This window comes from Haliotis asinina, chromosome 1 (genome assembly GCF_037392515.1).
Source record: "Haliotis asinina isolate JCU_RB_2024 chromosome 1, JCU_Hal_asi_v2, whole genome shotgun sequence".
Classification (NCBI taxonomy): Eukaryota; Metazoa; Mollusca; class Gastropoda; order Lepetellida; family Haliotidae; genus Haliotis; species Haliotis asinina.
The window spans coordinates 64,517,870-64,533,586 of record NC_090280.1 but is presented as its reverse complement, the minus strand read 5'-3'; the positions used below and the strand labels follow the sequence as shown (position 1 = coordinate 64,533,586).

The 15,717-nt window shown below is 40.3% G+C and overlaps 1 protein-coding gene across 1 annotated transcript in view; it reads left to right on the top strand.

Moving 5' to 3' along the window:
- The window catches only part of LOC137281932 (ATP-binding cassette sub-family C member 9-like), a 54,740-nt gene that overhangs the window by 27,035 nt on the left and 11,988 nt on the right, over positions 1-15,717 (top strand). Inside the window, exons 13-23 of the mRNA XM_067813662.1 lie at positions 2,370-2,454; positions 2,583-2,663; positions 2,749-2,886; positions 3,172-3,296; positions 6,609-6,678; positions 8,294-8,411; positions 9,210-9,463; positions 10,048-10,208; positions 11,512-11,581; positions 13,543-13,700; positions 14,861-14,953. Coding sequence (XP_067669763.1) covers positions 2,370-2,454; positions 2,583-2,663; positions 2,749-2,886; positions 3,172-3,296; positions 6,609-6,678; positions 8,294-8,411; positions 9,210-9,463; positions 10,048-10,208; positions 11,512-11,581; positions 13,543-13,700; positions 14,861-14,953 — 1,353 coding nt within the window. The remainder of the gene's footprint in view (positions 1-2,369; positions 2,455-2,582; positions 2,664-2,748; positions 2,887-3,171; positions 3,297-6,608; positions 6,679-8,293; positions 8,412-9,209; positions 9,464-10,047; positions 10,209-11,511; positions 11,582-13,542; positions 13,701-14,860; positions 14,954-15,717) is intronic.

Here is a 15,717-nt window from a genome sequence, read left to right as displayed (position 1 = left end):
ACGTTGACTCAAAAGACGCTGTTTTTATTTGCCCTGACTACAGCTGCAAGAATGTCAGAAATTCATGCTCTAGACTTTAATCAAATGAAGTTTGATACAAGTCACCAAGAAACAGCTCATTTGGGTCTAAGATGGGATTTCATAGCAAAGAATCAACTACCAGGTCAGTGGGATAGACAGTTCTGTATACCGGCCTTGTCCTCAATCTTAGGACCTCACAATACACAAGATTTATAATTATGTCCATTCAGAGCATTGAAAATATACATTGTACGTACCAAGTCTAGAAGACAACGGTTCAAGCACTTATTTATCTCTATATCTACTGATATATCAACGGAAGTATCCCACTACGCTATTTCAGTGTGGATTAGAACTGTTATACTTAGAGCATATAAAGCAGCAGGATTAGACCCGGCGCAAACTTCTAACCCACATGAAGTCAGAGCCCTTGCCTCTACACTAGCGCTACATGGAAATTGCTCGCTATCTACTATTATGGAAGGCTGTTTTTGGAAGTCAAACACGGTGTTTGCCAACCATTACCTGCAAGACATAGCCATGGAGGACGTCAGTGGCATTCATCAGTTTGGATCACTTGTCGTTGCTCAGCAACAAACAGTTCCCCGACGACGCTGACTTAACTCACCCGATTTATCATGTGACTTGTGGAAGTCAGACGCTCTGCGGAGTCTTTTGGTGGAAAGTCTAAGTGCATGTCTTGAACAGACTAGCATGAGTGGTTACGACCTTGTATTCATTATGAAGATATTTGAACATGAAGAAAGGTCGCAAATAGTCTCGATTGCTATATCTTGACATTTTGTTGCATTAGAAACTAGCAGGACGCTAGCTACTTTTGGCGTCATCACATACCAGTCAACAAAGCCTTCTATGTGATTCCCCCCCAAATCTACAATGAATATGAGAATAGGACTGAATTATAGCTGTTACAAGTGCCCGCTAGGGGGGAAATTATTGGATGTGATTTGGAATCCAGCATGAATCCAGCATGGTCTGATCCACCACCATTTCCGTCAGATTCTGTGAGCAATTAATCATGAGTCAGGGTAAGGAAAAATATGTAATTTTCTGAATAAAATTGATATTTTATACTTATCCTGACTCATTGCGAAAGCCCTCACAGCCACCCCTCACAGACACACCGAATTCTTGTATTCTTGTGTCAGGTGATTATAGGAGAGAGTGAAGTATCATGGCCGATCAGCTGACCATGTGCCAGGAAGGGAGGTAATACATGGGTGAGTGTGAATTCTACGTCCGCTTCTTTTACAAGGGAATTTCAAAGGATTTCAGGTGTTCCACTACCTTTGCCAGGAAGAGGAGACACACAATTACGCATGAGTCAGGATAAGTATAAGATATCAATTTTATTCAGAAAATTACTTATTTTTGAGATTGTTGTCATTGGTAAATATGTTGTAACAAATGCCTGGGAATTATAAATTCAGAATTTTAATGTTACGTCAATGTACAAGAATAAAGATTTGTAGCCTCATCATATATACTCTTCGAGAATGTAAGGGAACCTGTACTTTGAAGTCCGGTAGAAAGAAAACGCATTGAGGAATGTTACAATGACATTCATCTTGTCTCTGCAGCATCATTTCACGTTATCACCACACGCCAACACATGCATGGGAAGCATGTGGACAACATGCGATCCTCCTACACGTGCATGGGGAGTCATTATGAATTTTTGACGATCGTACACTGAAAGTACAGTTCCCCTACCTTTTTGGAAGCGTATATATGTCTCTACATTTCTACTATCCAAGATGGCAGTTAAATGTGAAAAACAAGCAATGGATATAGTGAACTAAATTTCTTGATCCTTTGGAGTTATGTCCATGTTGGACCGTATATGTCTATCAAATTTTAGGGTCTTCCCAAACTTTTTGTTTGTAGTGTAGTAATAAGGGTATTTGTAATCCAGTGAATTCTGCACCACAGAGTGGGCATGCTCATAGTGCTACAATGTGTTTTTTATTACCCTGAATAACCCAAGCTGCCTGTTAGGTGCTAGAAGGTTGATTGTCACATGACTTATCCCACAGGGTACCCATTTTCTGCTGGGTGAACGGCAAATTTGAATAAACTCACGAACTAAAGGTGAGAGAGACCACGTGTATCACATATGCTTCATTGTGGAATGGGACTGACGTCTTAGAAACTCTCAGGAGTCAAGCTGCCAAACACAGTCACTCTTCCAAGGACTCTCCATGACCAACGTTGCTTGACTTCAACTGATTTGTGACCTGTTGTAACCACACACCACCATGTATTTATTACAGCTGAAGTATGAAAGACAGATGTAGATATTATTCTGCATGTTTGTTATGTTCCAGATACAAGAAGGTGTTGTCAGCCTGTGCACTCCAACCAGACATGGACTCACTGGTGGCTGGTGACCTTACAGAGGTCGGGGAGAAGGTAGTGCTTCATCTTTGTAACACTGACAGAAACAAAACTGAAGTGTTTATTCTTCCAGAGGCAATTTGATAGCATAAGATTTTTTCACAGGACCAGATGTTAATTTGATGGCTGCTTGTGTCTTGTAGGGCGTGACTTTAAGTGGAGGTCAGAAGCTGAGGGTGTGTCTTGCAAGGGCTATCTACTCAGACGCAGATGCTGTCATCCTGGTGAGTGAGGATAAGTCTAAAATATCAATTTTATAAAAATAAAATATATTTTCTAGTCCTCAATAATGCTTCCTTCAATGTTCAGGATGACCCGTTCTCGGCGTTGGATGCTCACGTGGGCCGGCATGTGTTCGAGGAGGCAATACAGCGACGCTTGTTGCGGAGGAAGCGATCTGTGATCCTTGTTACACACCAGCTGCAGTATATTGGACAAGCCAATCAGGTAATACTGCTGTACTATAGGGGACAAGCCAGTCTGGTATTACAGCTATAGTACTGAAGACAAGCTAGTCAGGTTATACAGCTGTAGAAAATTGGGCATACCAGTCAAGTGGTACAGGTATAGTAAATTGGGCACAGTTTTGGACAAGTTTCAGACTGGTTTGTTTCTCCGAGTCACATGTTATTGCAAGGAAACATCTCTCTAAACCAGCTTACTTTGCCTGAAAATGTCCTATACTGATTTATGAATGATTACATTTGTCTAACCTCAGCTCATGTTGTACAGGTGATCGTGATGAAGGAGGGTGAGATTGTATACCAAGGTCGGCCAGGAGATGTCAAGAAATATGACCAGGATCTCTATGACACCTGGAAGAAGGCGTTAAAAGATGCCAAGCCTGTAGAGCTAAAGTAAGCTGTTCTATTTATTGCCTTGTAGTGGTATTTGTAGTTGGATGGTACGGTGGTAACATCCATGTGGGTGTGTACTCGTCTGGTTTAATGTTGGTTTTATTGTGCCTGTTCACTGAGAAATTTTGAGAACAGGACTTATGGCAATACAGTAGAACATGGATATAGCGAACACAGATATAGCGAACAAACGGATATAGCGAACAAATTTAAAAGTCCCGTCAATGGTCCCTTTATAATATCATTAAAATTATACGTGAATAACGAACTCGTGAGTAGCGAATTAACGGTTATAGCGAACTGATTTCCTGACCCCAAGCCCAGTTAACGACGTGAGTAGCGAACTCACTCAGTGTCAGCTCAGTGTCAACTCAGCGACTTAGCGGTATACATCAACCTTGTGGGCGGTGAATCAACATTGTTTAACCTCGTTGGCGGTGAATCAACATTGTTTAACCTCGTTGGCGGTGAATCAACATTGTTTGATAGTCATTAATTAATTAACAAAGGAAACACATCGTGTTTAAAAACTTGACTGATACACAGATCTTCAGTTCGCTCTCGTCGCTATGGCAGGCAAACGTAAAGCTATCACCTTTGACACAAAGCTTCAGATAATCCAGGCTGTAGAATCAGGAGTAAGATCGAAGACAAACATCGCTCTCGACTTTGGCATTCCGAAATCAACACTCAGTTCCATTATTAAGAATCGCGACTCGATACTGGCAAAATGTGTCTCTAGTGATTTCGGCCCCGCCCGCAAGAAGTTACGAACTGCAAATCACCAAGACGTGGAAGATGCGCTCTACAAATGGTTTCAAGGAGCGAGAAGTGAAAACATTCCCTTGAGTGGTCCCATGTTGCAGACTAAGGCAAATGAATTGGCATCCAAGTTAGGTCATTTAGATTTCAGTTGCAACAGTGCTTGGATTGACAGGTTCAAACAGAGGCGTGGTATCATATGCAAATCAGCTCACGGGGAAAGTGCATCAGTTGACCCCAACCTCGTCAATGATTGGCTGAAAACTCGTCTACCTGGCTATCTTGAGGAATACAAACCTGAAAACATTTTTGATGCTGACGAAACTGACCTCTTCTACAAAATGAAGCCAAACAGAACGCTTCATTTCAAGTCGGAAAAATGCAGTGGTGGAAAAAATTCTAAGGAGAGGATAACATTGTTGGTAGCGGCAAACATGACTGGAAGTGAAAAACTTAAGCTGTTAGTCGTCTGAAAGTCAGAAAAGCCTAGATGCTTCAAGAATGTGCGCACCTTGCCTGTGACATACAAAGCAAATGCTAAGGCCTGGATGACCAGTGAATTGTTCACAGAGTGGATCAAAAACCTTGATAAGAGTATGGCAAGACAAAAGCGCAAAATCTTGATGTTTATAGACAATTGTCCCGCCCATCCTGCCGTGAAAAAACCTCACACACGTCAAGCTGGTTTTCTTGCCACCAAACACTACGAATAAAATTCAACCCATGGATCAGGGTATTATCGCAAACCTGAAGCAACTGTACAGGGGTCAGGTGATGAGGAACATGTTGACAGCCTATGATCAGAAGAAAGAACACCAGATCACTCTCCTTGATGCCATCCAGATGATTCATGCCGCGTGGAGACAGGTCACATCTAAGACGATCGCCAACTGTTATCGGAAGGGAGGCTTTGTTATTCCTGTGCAAGATGAAGATTCATCAGACGATGAGAGTGACAACATGGTTCTTTCCGATCTCAGACTTATGTGGAGTGAACTGTCAGATAAGGCAGAAGAAATCCCGGCTGATGTCACGCTGGATGACTTCATCAACGCTGACAATGAAATTGTTGTAGCCAAAAGACCTACAGAAGATTGTGACGTCAGTCAGCCACCAGTTTACCACGCCCACTGTCGCACCTGCTCCCGACTCGAACAGTGAAGATGATGAACCTCGTCCGAAGCCATCATTTGCTGAGGCCAGTGCAGCATTAGAGACACTGCATCATCTGCTTGTGTGTGAAGGATCAGACAATTCTACTTTTGACTCTCTAGCAGATGTGTGTGCAGCAGTCAACAAAATGAAATCGGCAGGACGTGGCGTGCAGAGCAAAATTGTGGACTATGTTAAAAGCAGTTAAGTGTTATATTGTTGAAATTGTTGTGATTGTTAAACATGTTCTAGATAATGTATTTGAACAATGCAATCAGAATTTTAATATCAATGTACAAGAATAAAAATATGTAGCCCATGTATATACGTGTCTCTTCATCTCTATAAGCCAATATGGCGGTCAAACGTGAATAACGAACAACGGATATAGCGAACTAAATCCCATGGTCCCTTGGAGTTCGTTATATCCGTGTTCTACTGTACTAGTATTTGTCGCTGAGGTACATTAGAATTGGGTGTGACATATTTTCCCCTTATGAAGAATTGAACCCTGACTACAGCATTATGAGAGAAGGTTTACCTGCTAGGAAAGCTCTGCTCTACCCATTTAAACACCAAGCTTCAAGATGGCTACCCAGCTCAGACATTACATGCAGACTTCTAGCAGACCAGATCCTCTTTATGCTCTTTATACAATGGTCAGTCAAAAACTAGTCGACCTAACTGTATTCTCAATGTCATATGTTTGAAAAGCGTCCAATTATTTTGAAGTAATCATTAGCAAACTTGGATAGTCGTATGCCCTGACATAATATCACAGGAAATATGTTCACCTTATAATCAATATTCAAAGATTTGGATTTGCTTGGTTTTCAGGTAAACGGGAGCTGTTTAAGGACACACCCATTTTAGTCTCTTAAAACAGTGTGTTCAGATATTCAAACAGGGACTTTAAGCAATATATTAAGAGCTAACACTTATGAAATCTTTCAGTGTTTGGTATGACCACTTGGCAACATGTATGAATAAGTGAAAACATTAGAATATGTTAAGTCCCTATGATTGGTCATCTGAAAGGGGGTCTGGTAGTGTCTCCAAAACAAGCTCTTTCAGTTAAAATAATGGGGTAGTCACTCTGATAACCAATTGTAGTTTCAAGTTGCTCTTTTTTCTCATTTTGACTTTAGCAGATTTCATCTACCCCATACAGGGTTCTTGCATATTTTGTTTCTTCAAGTTTACGATGCAGTTTGCATTTTTTTAGGGTAACCAGATATAACATCAAACAATATTGGTCTTTTAGCTCATCAAAAGAGGCGAGTAGTTACGAATGAATTGGAAAAAGTCTGTTGTAAATGAAAATGAAAAAGTTCTTGTTAATATCTAAACCTGAAGTGTAAGTTTGTTATATCATGGAAACCATTATTCTGTCAACAGATTGTCAAAAGAGTCCGACTTGGAAGGAGACCGAAGACAAAGCCTGACGGAGAGACCCCCATCTGTCCAGGTAGCTGAATGAACTGACAGTAGATCCTGGTTTTACCATTTTAACAAGTAGCTCTGACGCCATGGGCCTAATTTAACAGAATAGATGCATGGTCTAACTAGGTCAAATATGACACTGACAGCCATCAAGACACTGGGACAATGAAGGGGATTCGTGTGTGTTGGGGGATGGGTTGTCACTATTAGGACTAGAATGGGAAGTGACTCATCAGAGGGTTTGGGGGCAGAATTTGTCATCTGTGACAAGATGTTCGAGATTATTGCACTGATACAGTGACCTACATGTGGGGTAATAGAGAGGCAGTGGGCATGGGTTCAATGTGTGAAGCAGCCTATTTCTGGTGTCTCCCATGGAAATATTGTTGGAATATTGCTAAAAGCGACTTGAAAAAAATTCACTTATTCACTAATATGGATAGATCCTGGTCTTGTAAGAAGTGCCAGTCCGCTGAGAGATCGTCATCATGGATGGTATGCCTCCTTCCAGCAATACTTTAAAAATGTCGAAGTGTTATTGAATTGGGCTTGATATATTGTACCCATGTAGGGTATTGAGCGCTGCTTACAGCATGATGAGTGGAGAATTTCACCACTAGGCTATACAATGAACACAGCTCAGTAGTACACCTTGATACCCAACTGAGAGACCATATACTTTTAGCTGCAAAGTGTATTAAAAGGGTGTACAGGACAGTGAGACCCTTGTAAATTTTGTATTTCCTGTGACAAAACGTATTGGGTTTAAGATCTCATTATTTAGCCTGTTTTTAAAAACCAAAATTCCGTCCTCAGTAGAAAGAGAAGCAAAATGGTTTGCCATGATTTTTCCTGAACATCACAAAGGGAGACAACTTGTGATATAATAAAATGATGAAATTTGAGATTTTGCTGAACAAGTGAAATAAAGAAACATTTTTTTATTGATATATTTTTGCTGACACAAACAATATATTATGGCAACAATTTTATTACTCTGTTTATACTCATAACTGTATGTGCCAAGTTGATGTGATCAATATTTTGGCAGTCAGATTCTAAGGTCAAGGTCATTTGTCATTTGTAGTGTGTCACATGACACATTTTACGAAGGGACGTATGGTTCTTACACCCTGGCAAAACCACCTGCATGCTCTGGCTGTTGACCAATCAGAATTTGACAAATGTATCAGGTAATAATCAAAACTCAGTAGTGCTCAGCATGTCCCATTAATGCCAAGTGACCTTTTCTGAAATAAGAATAAATGTGAAGGATTATGATATTTCCAGCAGCATGACATGTCCTCCATCATGTGGCTGTCTCCATGGTGTAGTGGTTAGACTGTCCGCACATAGAGTGGAAGTTGGCAGGTTTGATTCTTGTGCGAGTCATACCGAAACACGGCACTTGGCTTTGATGGGCAAAACAAGGACTGATCAACTCAGAGTCAGTTTAATGTGTTTGTGTGGGGTATACATGGTTAACTGTGGAATGGTGTCTCAGCTGGCACAAGAAAACCAGCTCAAGTCTGGGCTAGAACAAACAGCCACACATACACACACACATCATCATATGAGCGAAATATTCTCAAGTATGACGTTAAACCCCATTTCACTTCAACTCACCTATCATGTTGCAGTCCAACCTCAGTCTGGCTGTGTTTAGTCGTCAGATCTCACGCTCACAGATGTCAGTGATGACGGAGGCCAGCAACGAAGACAGGAATGATGAGGACGATGGAGAGAAGACGAAGCAAGGTAAGTACCTGCTGCGTGCACGTTTTCAGAGGTACAGTGTGGTTTGGACAGTTTTTAAAGTCTAATCTCAATCCCCATGGATATCTTTCAATCCGAGGCTTTTAAACACAATATACACCTCTGAAACTGGGATGGTGGTGGTTAAAGTATCGCTTGTCAAAAACCGGGGTTCATTTCCTCTCATGGGTACAATGTGTGAAGTCTGGAGAAACAAACTATTACAATGTTTTCATTAGACTACAGGGCCTGTGAGTGGACAATAATTATCAGTCCTGTCTGTACTTCATAGGTCCAAATTGAAATTTGTTGATTTACTTAATTATTAATACAAAATTCATCATTTTAAAGGACCAGCATAAACTTGGCACACTGAAACCCAATTTTGGTGTCCCCTGCACTGGTATTGCTGGAATATTGCTGAAAGCAGTGAAACCAAACTCCCTCACTAACAGTGATTAGGGGTGAAATTTTGCATTCTTACCATGATATGGTATGTATTGCAGTACAAGGCCGTCGGTTTGGTCCATTTTGGGTAGGTATATGAGAACTAGTGTCCATCTAGAAAATGATATGCATAGATTTTGGGAAAATGATTTGATTTCTAGACATTTTAGAAAAAATTGTTAATAAAATGATAGGACAAAATGCAAAATAACAAATTTTTGGATTGCATTACTTTATTCCTAACCAAAAGCAAAATACCATGGTTCTCCCCTGACAGAAACTGCATGATCAGACTGGATGGAATATTTCCTCGAGTTTGTGTTTTATAATCTTCAGTTGTTCTCTGTTCCTCAGAGGAGATGCAGGAGGAGTCGGGGAAGCTGATCAAGAAGGAGCACAAGGAGGAAGGTGTAGTGATGGGGCTGGTCTACTTGTACTACTTCCGCGCCTGCTGCATGATGCTGTGTGTCCTCACGTTGCTGCTACAGCTCCTCCACCACAGCCTCATGGTGTCAGCCAACTTCTCCCTGTCCATTTGGTCCAGCCAGGCCAACAGGTTCCAGCAGAATCTCACACACCACCCTCCACCTCCCAACTCTACAGTCCCGGTGAGTTTATCTGTATAGGTCCAGCAGAATCTCACACACCACCCTCCACCTCCCAACTCTACAGTGCCAGTGAGTTTATCTGTATAGTTCCAGCAGAATCTCACACACCACCCTCCACCTCCCAACTTCACAGTGGCACTGAGTTTATCTGTATGGTTCCAGCAAAAGGGTTGAGAAACAATTCACACCAGATCATGCCTAAAACCCCGTTCAATATGGCGAATACACTGGAACTGGAATCTGGAATGCATTGTGGGTAACTTGACACTGGACTGTTTGATAACATAACTATATGAAGTAGACTTTTAAGACAAATATATGAATAGTAGTACTTTGTTATCCAAAGTAATAATGTATAAAATGTACACAAAAACTTGATTAAACTCCTCGTGTTGACCACAGTGGAAAAACAATGGCATTTATCTGACCCTTACGTTCCTTTGACTCATTAAAAAAACAACAAAATGATCGCACTGTCTGGCCCCATGTTGTTGTGCCATTGCCATGTTAGTGGAAAATGGGATCCTTCAAACAAACTGTGTTTCTGTCCCTGACCTCTGATAATGATTCCCCTGTTTTTCCAGGTATTCGACAGTACACCCCATGTGAAGCTGTATGCAGCCCTGTCACTGTCAGCGGTGGCAGGGGCAATGCTGGCATCTATCATTCTGTACTTCACAGGGCTACAAGGAGCAAGAACACTCTTCAAGGGCATGCTCAACAATGTCATTCATGTCAACATGAGGTACAAACACTCCTCCATAACTGAAGGGAAGCCATGTTCTGTGGATAGTCATCTTTTCATGAGTGCGACGTTTCTTGATAATCATGTTAGTACCTACACCGAAACGTCATGTGTGGCAACAAAGAAGTTGACTATCCATAGTACTTGGTTTTTCTTCATCTTTACAACTTATAAAACGCATCTCTAAGAACTCCTCCATAACAGACCCAAGCTGGGTCTAGATATTCAGTGGTCTTGAGTGCCAAACATTAATATCAGTGACTATCATAGGTCAAAGACAGCTTCAAACATCTAGCCGAGGTGGCTAGTCCACATATTGTCATGCAGTGTGAGCTTGTTATTAGTGTTCGTGAGTTCAGTTTAACACTGCAAAGAATAGTGTGCTGTTATGTCACGTCATTGTGTTCCAGAAGTGATCACATTAGTCCTGATCAGTAGTTTATTGTGCTTTTAGGGCATGTGCCCATAACACAAGTTGGACAGTAATATTTACATAGACAATAAATTACATGATATACATAAGTGTCATGAATGTAATGAAGATCAGTATATGTAATAAGTACCATGATTAAATCAGCATTGTTAGAAGTTGTTAGGGATATAAAATTATGTCCTACAGGTAATTTTAGAACGTTTGATGGTATGTATGTCTGTCTAGTATTATTAAAAGATTTATTTCCTAACATAAGGAGCATTTTATCTTCTATTTTACCTTTTTTATAAAGTTTACAAGGTCCTTCCTTCTTGATAATACCCTTAGCCCGCTCACTCTGTTTCTGTAAACCTTAAACTTGCTAATGGGATTCTATATTTCTGTGACCTGTGAAGGTCCCAGGGTAGAATAGGCCTTCTGCAACCCTTGCTTGCCATAATAGGCGACTATGCTTGTCGTAACAGGTGACTAAAGGGATCGAGTGGTCAGGCTTGCTGACTTGGTTGACACACGTCATCGGTTCCCAATGGCACAGATCAATGCATTGTGTTGTTGATCACTGGATTGTCTGGTCCAGACTCGATTATTTACAGATCGTCGCCATATAGCTGGAATATTGCCGAGTGCGGTGTAAACCTAAACTCACACACTCACTCACTCACTCACTCACTCACTCACTCACTCACTCACTCTATTTCTGTTTCTAAGGAACATTTAAATAATTCTCTGGTTTACATGTTGTCATGTGAGAAAAATCTTCTCAAGTACAACATTAGCGCCATTTCACTCAGCTCACTTCACCTCAGAGTAGTGAACAGAATCATATTTGAAATTGTTTACATTTTCTATTATCATGGGACCCTGTTTCAGATTCTTCGACACAAATCCCAGTGGCCGAGTACTGAACAGGTTCACCTCTGACGTGGCAGCTGTGGACCAGGTCAGTCTTATATGTCACACAACACATGTCTTTACTGCATATCTAGCAGGGGATGGAGTCAGACAGCCCAAGGTGACATACTTCATGATACAGAAACATGAATCTCCCTCGTGTCATCTTACCTGTCACTGAATGTGGTTCTATTATTTATCATACTGGGTTAGGGGACTGCATCTCAGGAATACAACATTTGCAAGGGTCTTACGGTACCATACATACTTTCAAAACACTGTGTGACGAATTTACTACCCTTAAGATCTCTATGTTTAGCTTATAAGTTTTGAAACTTGTGGTGGCATAGTTTATGATAAAAATGATTGAATTTGAGATTTGGTTAAAGTGATGTACCATAGTCCTAGGCTTAGAATTATTTGAAAAAAATATATGGATTTAGAGCAGAAATCTTTCCAAACTATCTGTGAAACCTTGTTAAACATACTAGAAATAACGTGTTTGCCACAAAATGCAACAAGGCTTATCGTAAAAGCAACTAACGAGATCAGGTGGTCAGGCTCGCTGACTTGCTTCACACATGTCATCGGTACCCAATTGCACTGATCGATGTTCATGCTGTTGATCACTGGATTATCTGGTCCAGACTCAATGATTTACAGACTGCTGCCATATAGCTTGAATATAGCTGAGTGCAGCATAACACTAAACTCACTCACTCATTCTAGAAATACCTGCAAACATGCATTTACTCACTTTCAATGACAGAATATGGAGTGATCCTTGTAAAAGTTTAATTATTCAATCTTAACCTCTGTTATCTTTTAATACCTACATTTAGTTTACTCAAAGAAACAATGCAAACATTCTGCATTTTTTCAATTCAGTACAATACATAGATCATAATGACTATTTAAAAACCTGATTCTCTACCTCAAGTTACCCCTTCGCTGACCTGGGCCATATTCCTGAAGGCTAATGCTACAAATTTCGTATAGCTTAACATAGACCTACTAGTGTCGTAATGCTACAGTCACTTTGAGGAATGGGGCCCTGGGCATTTTATGACCATGAGACCCAGGCGAACAAAGCATGCAGTTAAACAATAGGCCAATCAGAGAGTGACACAAGACATAAGAAATGATAAACTAATAACTAATTATTTCTAAGAAAATAATTAGTTATTATAATGTGCAAAGAAGTATTTCTGCCACAATGATATATGTACCAAATCTGTGGTTACATCAAGATACCATTAATCCTTGCATTGAAACTCCAAAACAGTTTAGGGATGGTGGGATAGCCCAGTGGTGAAAGTGTCCACTCGTCTATCCAAAGACCTGGGTTGATTCTCCACATGGGTACAATGTTTGAAGCCCATTTTCCGTGTCCCAAATGGTGATATTGCTAGAATATGTATGAAACAAGCGATTTTGATTCTGATTTTAAGGGTCAAGGAAGGGTTCAGCTTGTCTATGAGATCGTCTTAGCTACAGTTATATGCTGTATTAAAATCTTTCTCACCTGAAAAGGAGAGAAACTCCCTCCTGTAAGAGTTCCTGCAGAATTCATGAAATGGCCGGTGAGAAAGGAAGTGTAGAGGAGAGGACCAGAAGGTCAATCAAAGGAAGTTAGATGCTGGTGGTGGAAGTGTCTAAAACTAGACATGAACAGCATGAAATGATGACCACAATGACAATGTGGATTACAGTATGTATATATAGATGTGTATGATGAGACTGGAGGTGGTTATGAGAGGGTGGGACTTAAGTGGTCATAACTCAGTCAGAGGTATAGCCACCACCCTGTTACATACAGGCAGCCTATTAGATGATGATATGCTGAGCAGCAAAGGAAACACAACTCTGTTGTTTGTCAAGTTTTTAAATAGAGGACATAAACACAAATGTTTACTTTTATGAGATTTCAGTTTTTTGATACATCAGGTCCCACACAGGGCCAATGATTTGTGAAATCAAATAGATACTGGAGCTTTTTTTATTTTTCAGAAATTGGCAGCAAGTTTTGAGAGTTCGTTACGATGTCTCCTGTACACATTCTCAGCCATTGTTGTGAACAGCATTGCAACACCCTTCTTCCTCTTGGCAGCTCTTCCTCTGGTTCTCCTGTACTACTTCCTCCAGAGGTTCTTTAGGAATACCGCCAGGTCAGAGGTCATTCCGAAATCGAGTTTAACCAGCTTTCACAACTTTGTGTCTGGTTTACAGTGTACAGTACTGTCTTTTTTTGTGGTGTGCTGAAGTACAACAATGCAAAAGATATCTCATGCTAACAGATGCAGAGTTCACAAATCTTCGTTTATGTAAATCCAATTTAGCTCATCCTATGTGTTTTTCTTGTCAGATAGCAGGGACAAGTTGTCAGTCTGTTATCTATTCAGAGTGGAATTCCCTTGGGCACACCAGACACTTATGAAAAAGCCACATGGCCGAGAAGACTGTGACAAGTAAAAATCCAGTCGCACTAGTAAATCTGCACGTCACAGGCCCAACTGACTTGTGAATTTCATGGGGTCATCTTGTAAATGTATTACTCTCTCTGGCTTGTTAATTTATAATACACTTTTAAATCATGCAAGATCATGGCCTGAATGAAAAAAAACTGCTTATTATATTAGCGTAATGAGGAAACCTGTGCCATGTGGACAATATCTTTTTTTCATCTGTTTTGCTATTTCTACATTCATTAGCTACTAGTGGCTAGCAATATTTGACAACTATGGAGCCAGTGTTCAAATTGGGATTTTGTTTTCGGTTTCCCTTGTGAGTTTAGCCGAAGTATCAGCAAGGATTTGTCTTGCGTCCTGTATTTGAGTGTCCCTGGGACTCATACTCTTAATTTTCAGGGTCCTGGACTACAAAATGGGGGTCCCAGACACTAATATACTTTTATCAATACTATGTTGTAATACTTTTGAAATTCTGTTACTGTTGTTGTATTGTGTATTTTGATCATCATAATAATTAAACTGCAAATGATATCATAACCCGGCTAGCAGCAGACGCAGTGATACTTCTTGTTACTTGATCAACAAGTTTAAAAAACGTATTTGGACTTTTTCAGTGTCCGTGTGGACAGCTAGTCTATTTCATGTGTCCTTTGTCAATTTTTATGCATTTATGACGCAGGAATTTGCATCATGTAGATCCCTGGCGGTAGGCTTTTGGGTTACTTTTCAGATCCAGCTTGTTGTGTGTGATCTAGCTGTAATGCAGGTCAAAGTGCTGTTACATAAGACTCACACATTCAAGAGGTACGTTTTGGGCTTTGATTGCTATATTGGTGTCTGTGGTTCTGTGGTTTCAGAGAGTTGCAGCGTCTGGACAGTGTCACCAAATCTCCTGTGTATGCTCACTTTGGGGAGACTCTTGGTGGGCTGCAGACTATCAGGGCATACAGGTGAGTACTGGGTTTAATTAGGCCTTTTTTATTACTTGGTTTACAGATCAGCCAACCTGAAATGTGTAGAAAGTGAAAAGAAAATTGTTTTATTTTTATTTTTGCCATTTTATGCCACCAGGTGGACAAAAATACCCCAAAGAAAGTGAATAATAATGAATGAATAAAAAATAGCAAATTTTACTAAAGGAAATTACACAAATCATCAGAACACATAACAGCATCATTGACTCAAGTGTGAGCATAACATCTCCATATTCCCATCTTTTTTCCCTCCCTGATGACCTAATAATATTTCTGTTTAAGTCCATTAGCCAAGTAATTTTTAAAAAGACCTTACTAACAGTCGATTTTAGACCAAATATCCACCTCTGAGCAGGTGTAGCCACTTCTTGACTCTTCATCATGTGAATGTTGAAGGGACCTGATGAAAAGACAAGAAGTAGCAGTGAAACATTGCGTTGTAAATATTACAGAAGTTGTAAATCCATACCATAAGTTGTTATGTTACCTTCCAACTTCTAAATGCCCTTCAAGCATCCAAGACCCATTTAAGATAAGATATAATTACAGACAGCTAAGTTTGGACCACTGAGCAGGTCTAGCCACTTCTTGCCTCTTCATCATGTGAATGTTGAAGGGACCTGATGAAAAGACAAGAAGTAGCAGTGAAACATTGCGTTGTAAATATTACAGAAGTTGTAAATCCATACCATAAGTTGTTATGTTACCTTCCAACTTCTAAATGCCCTTCAAGCATCCAA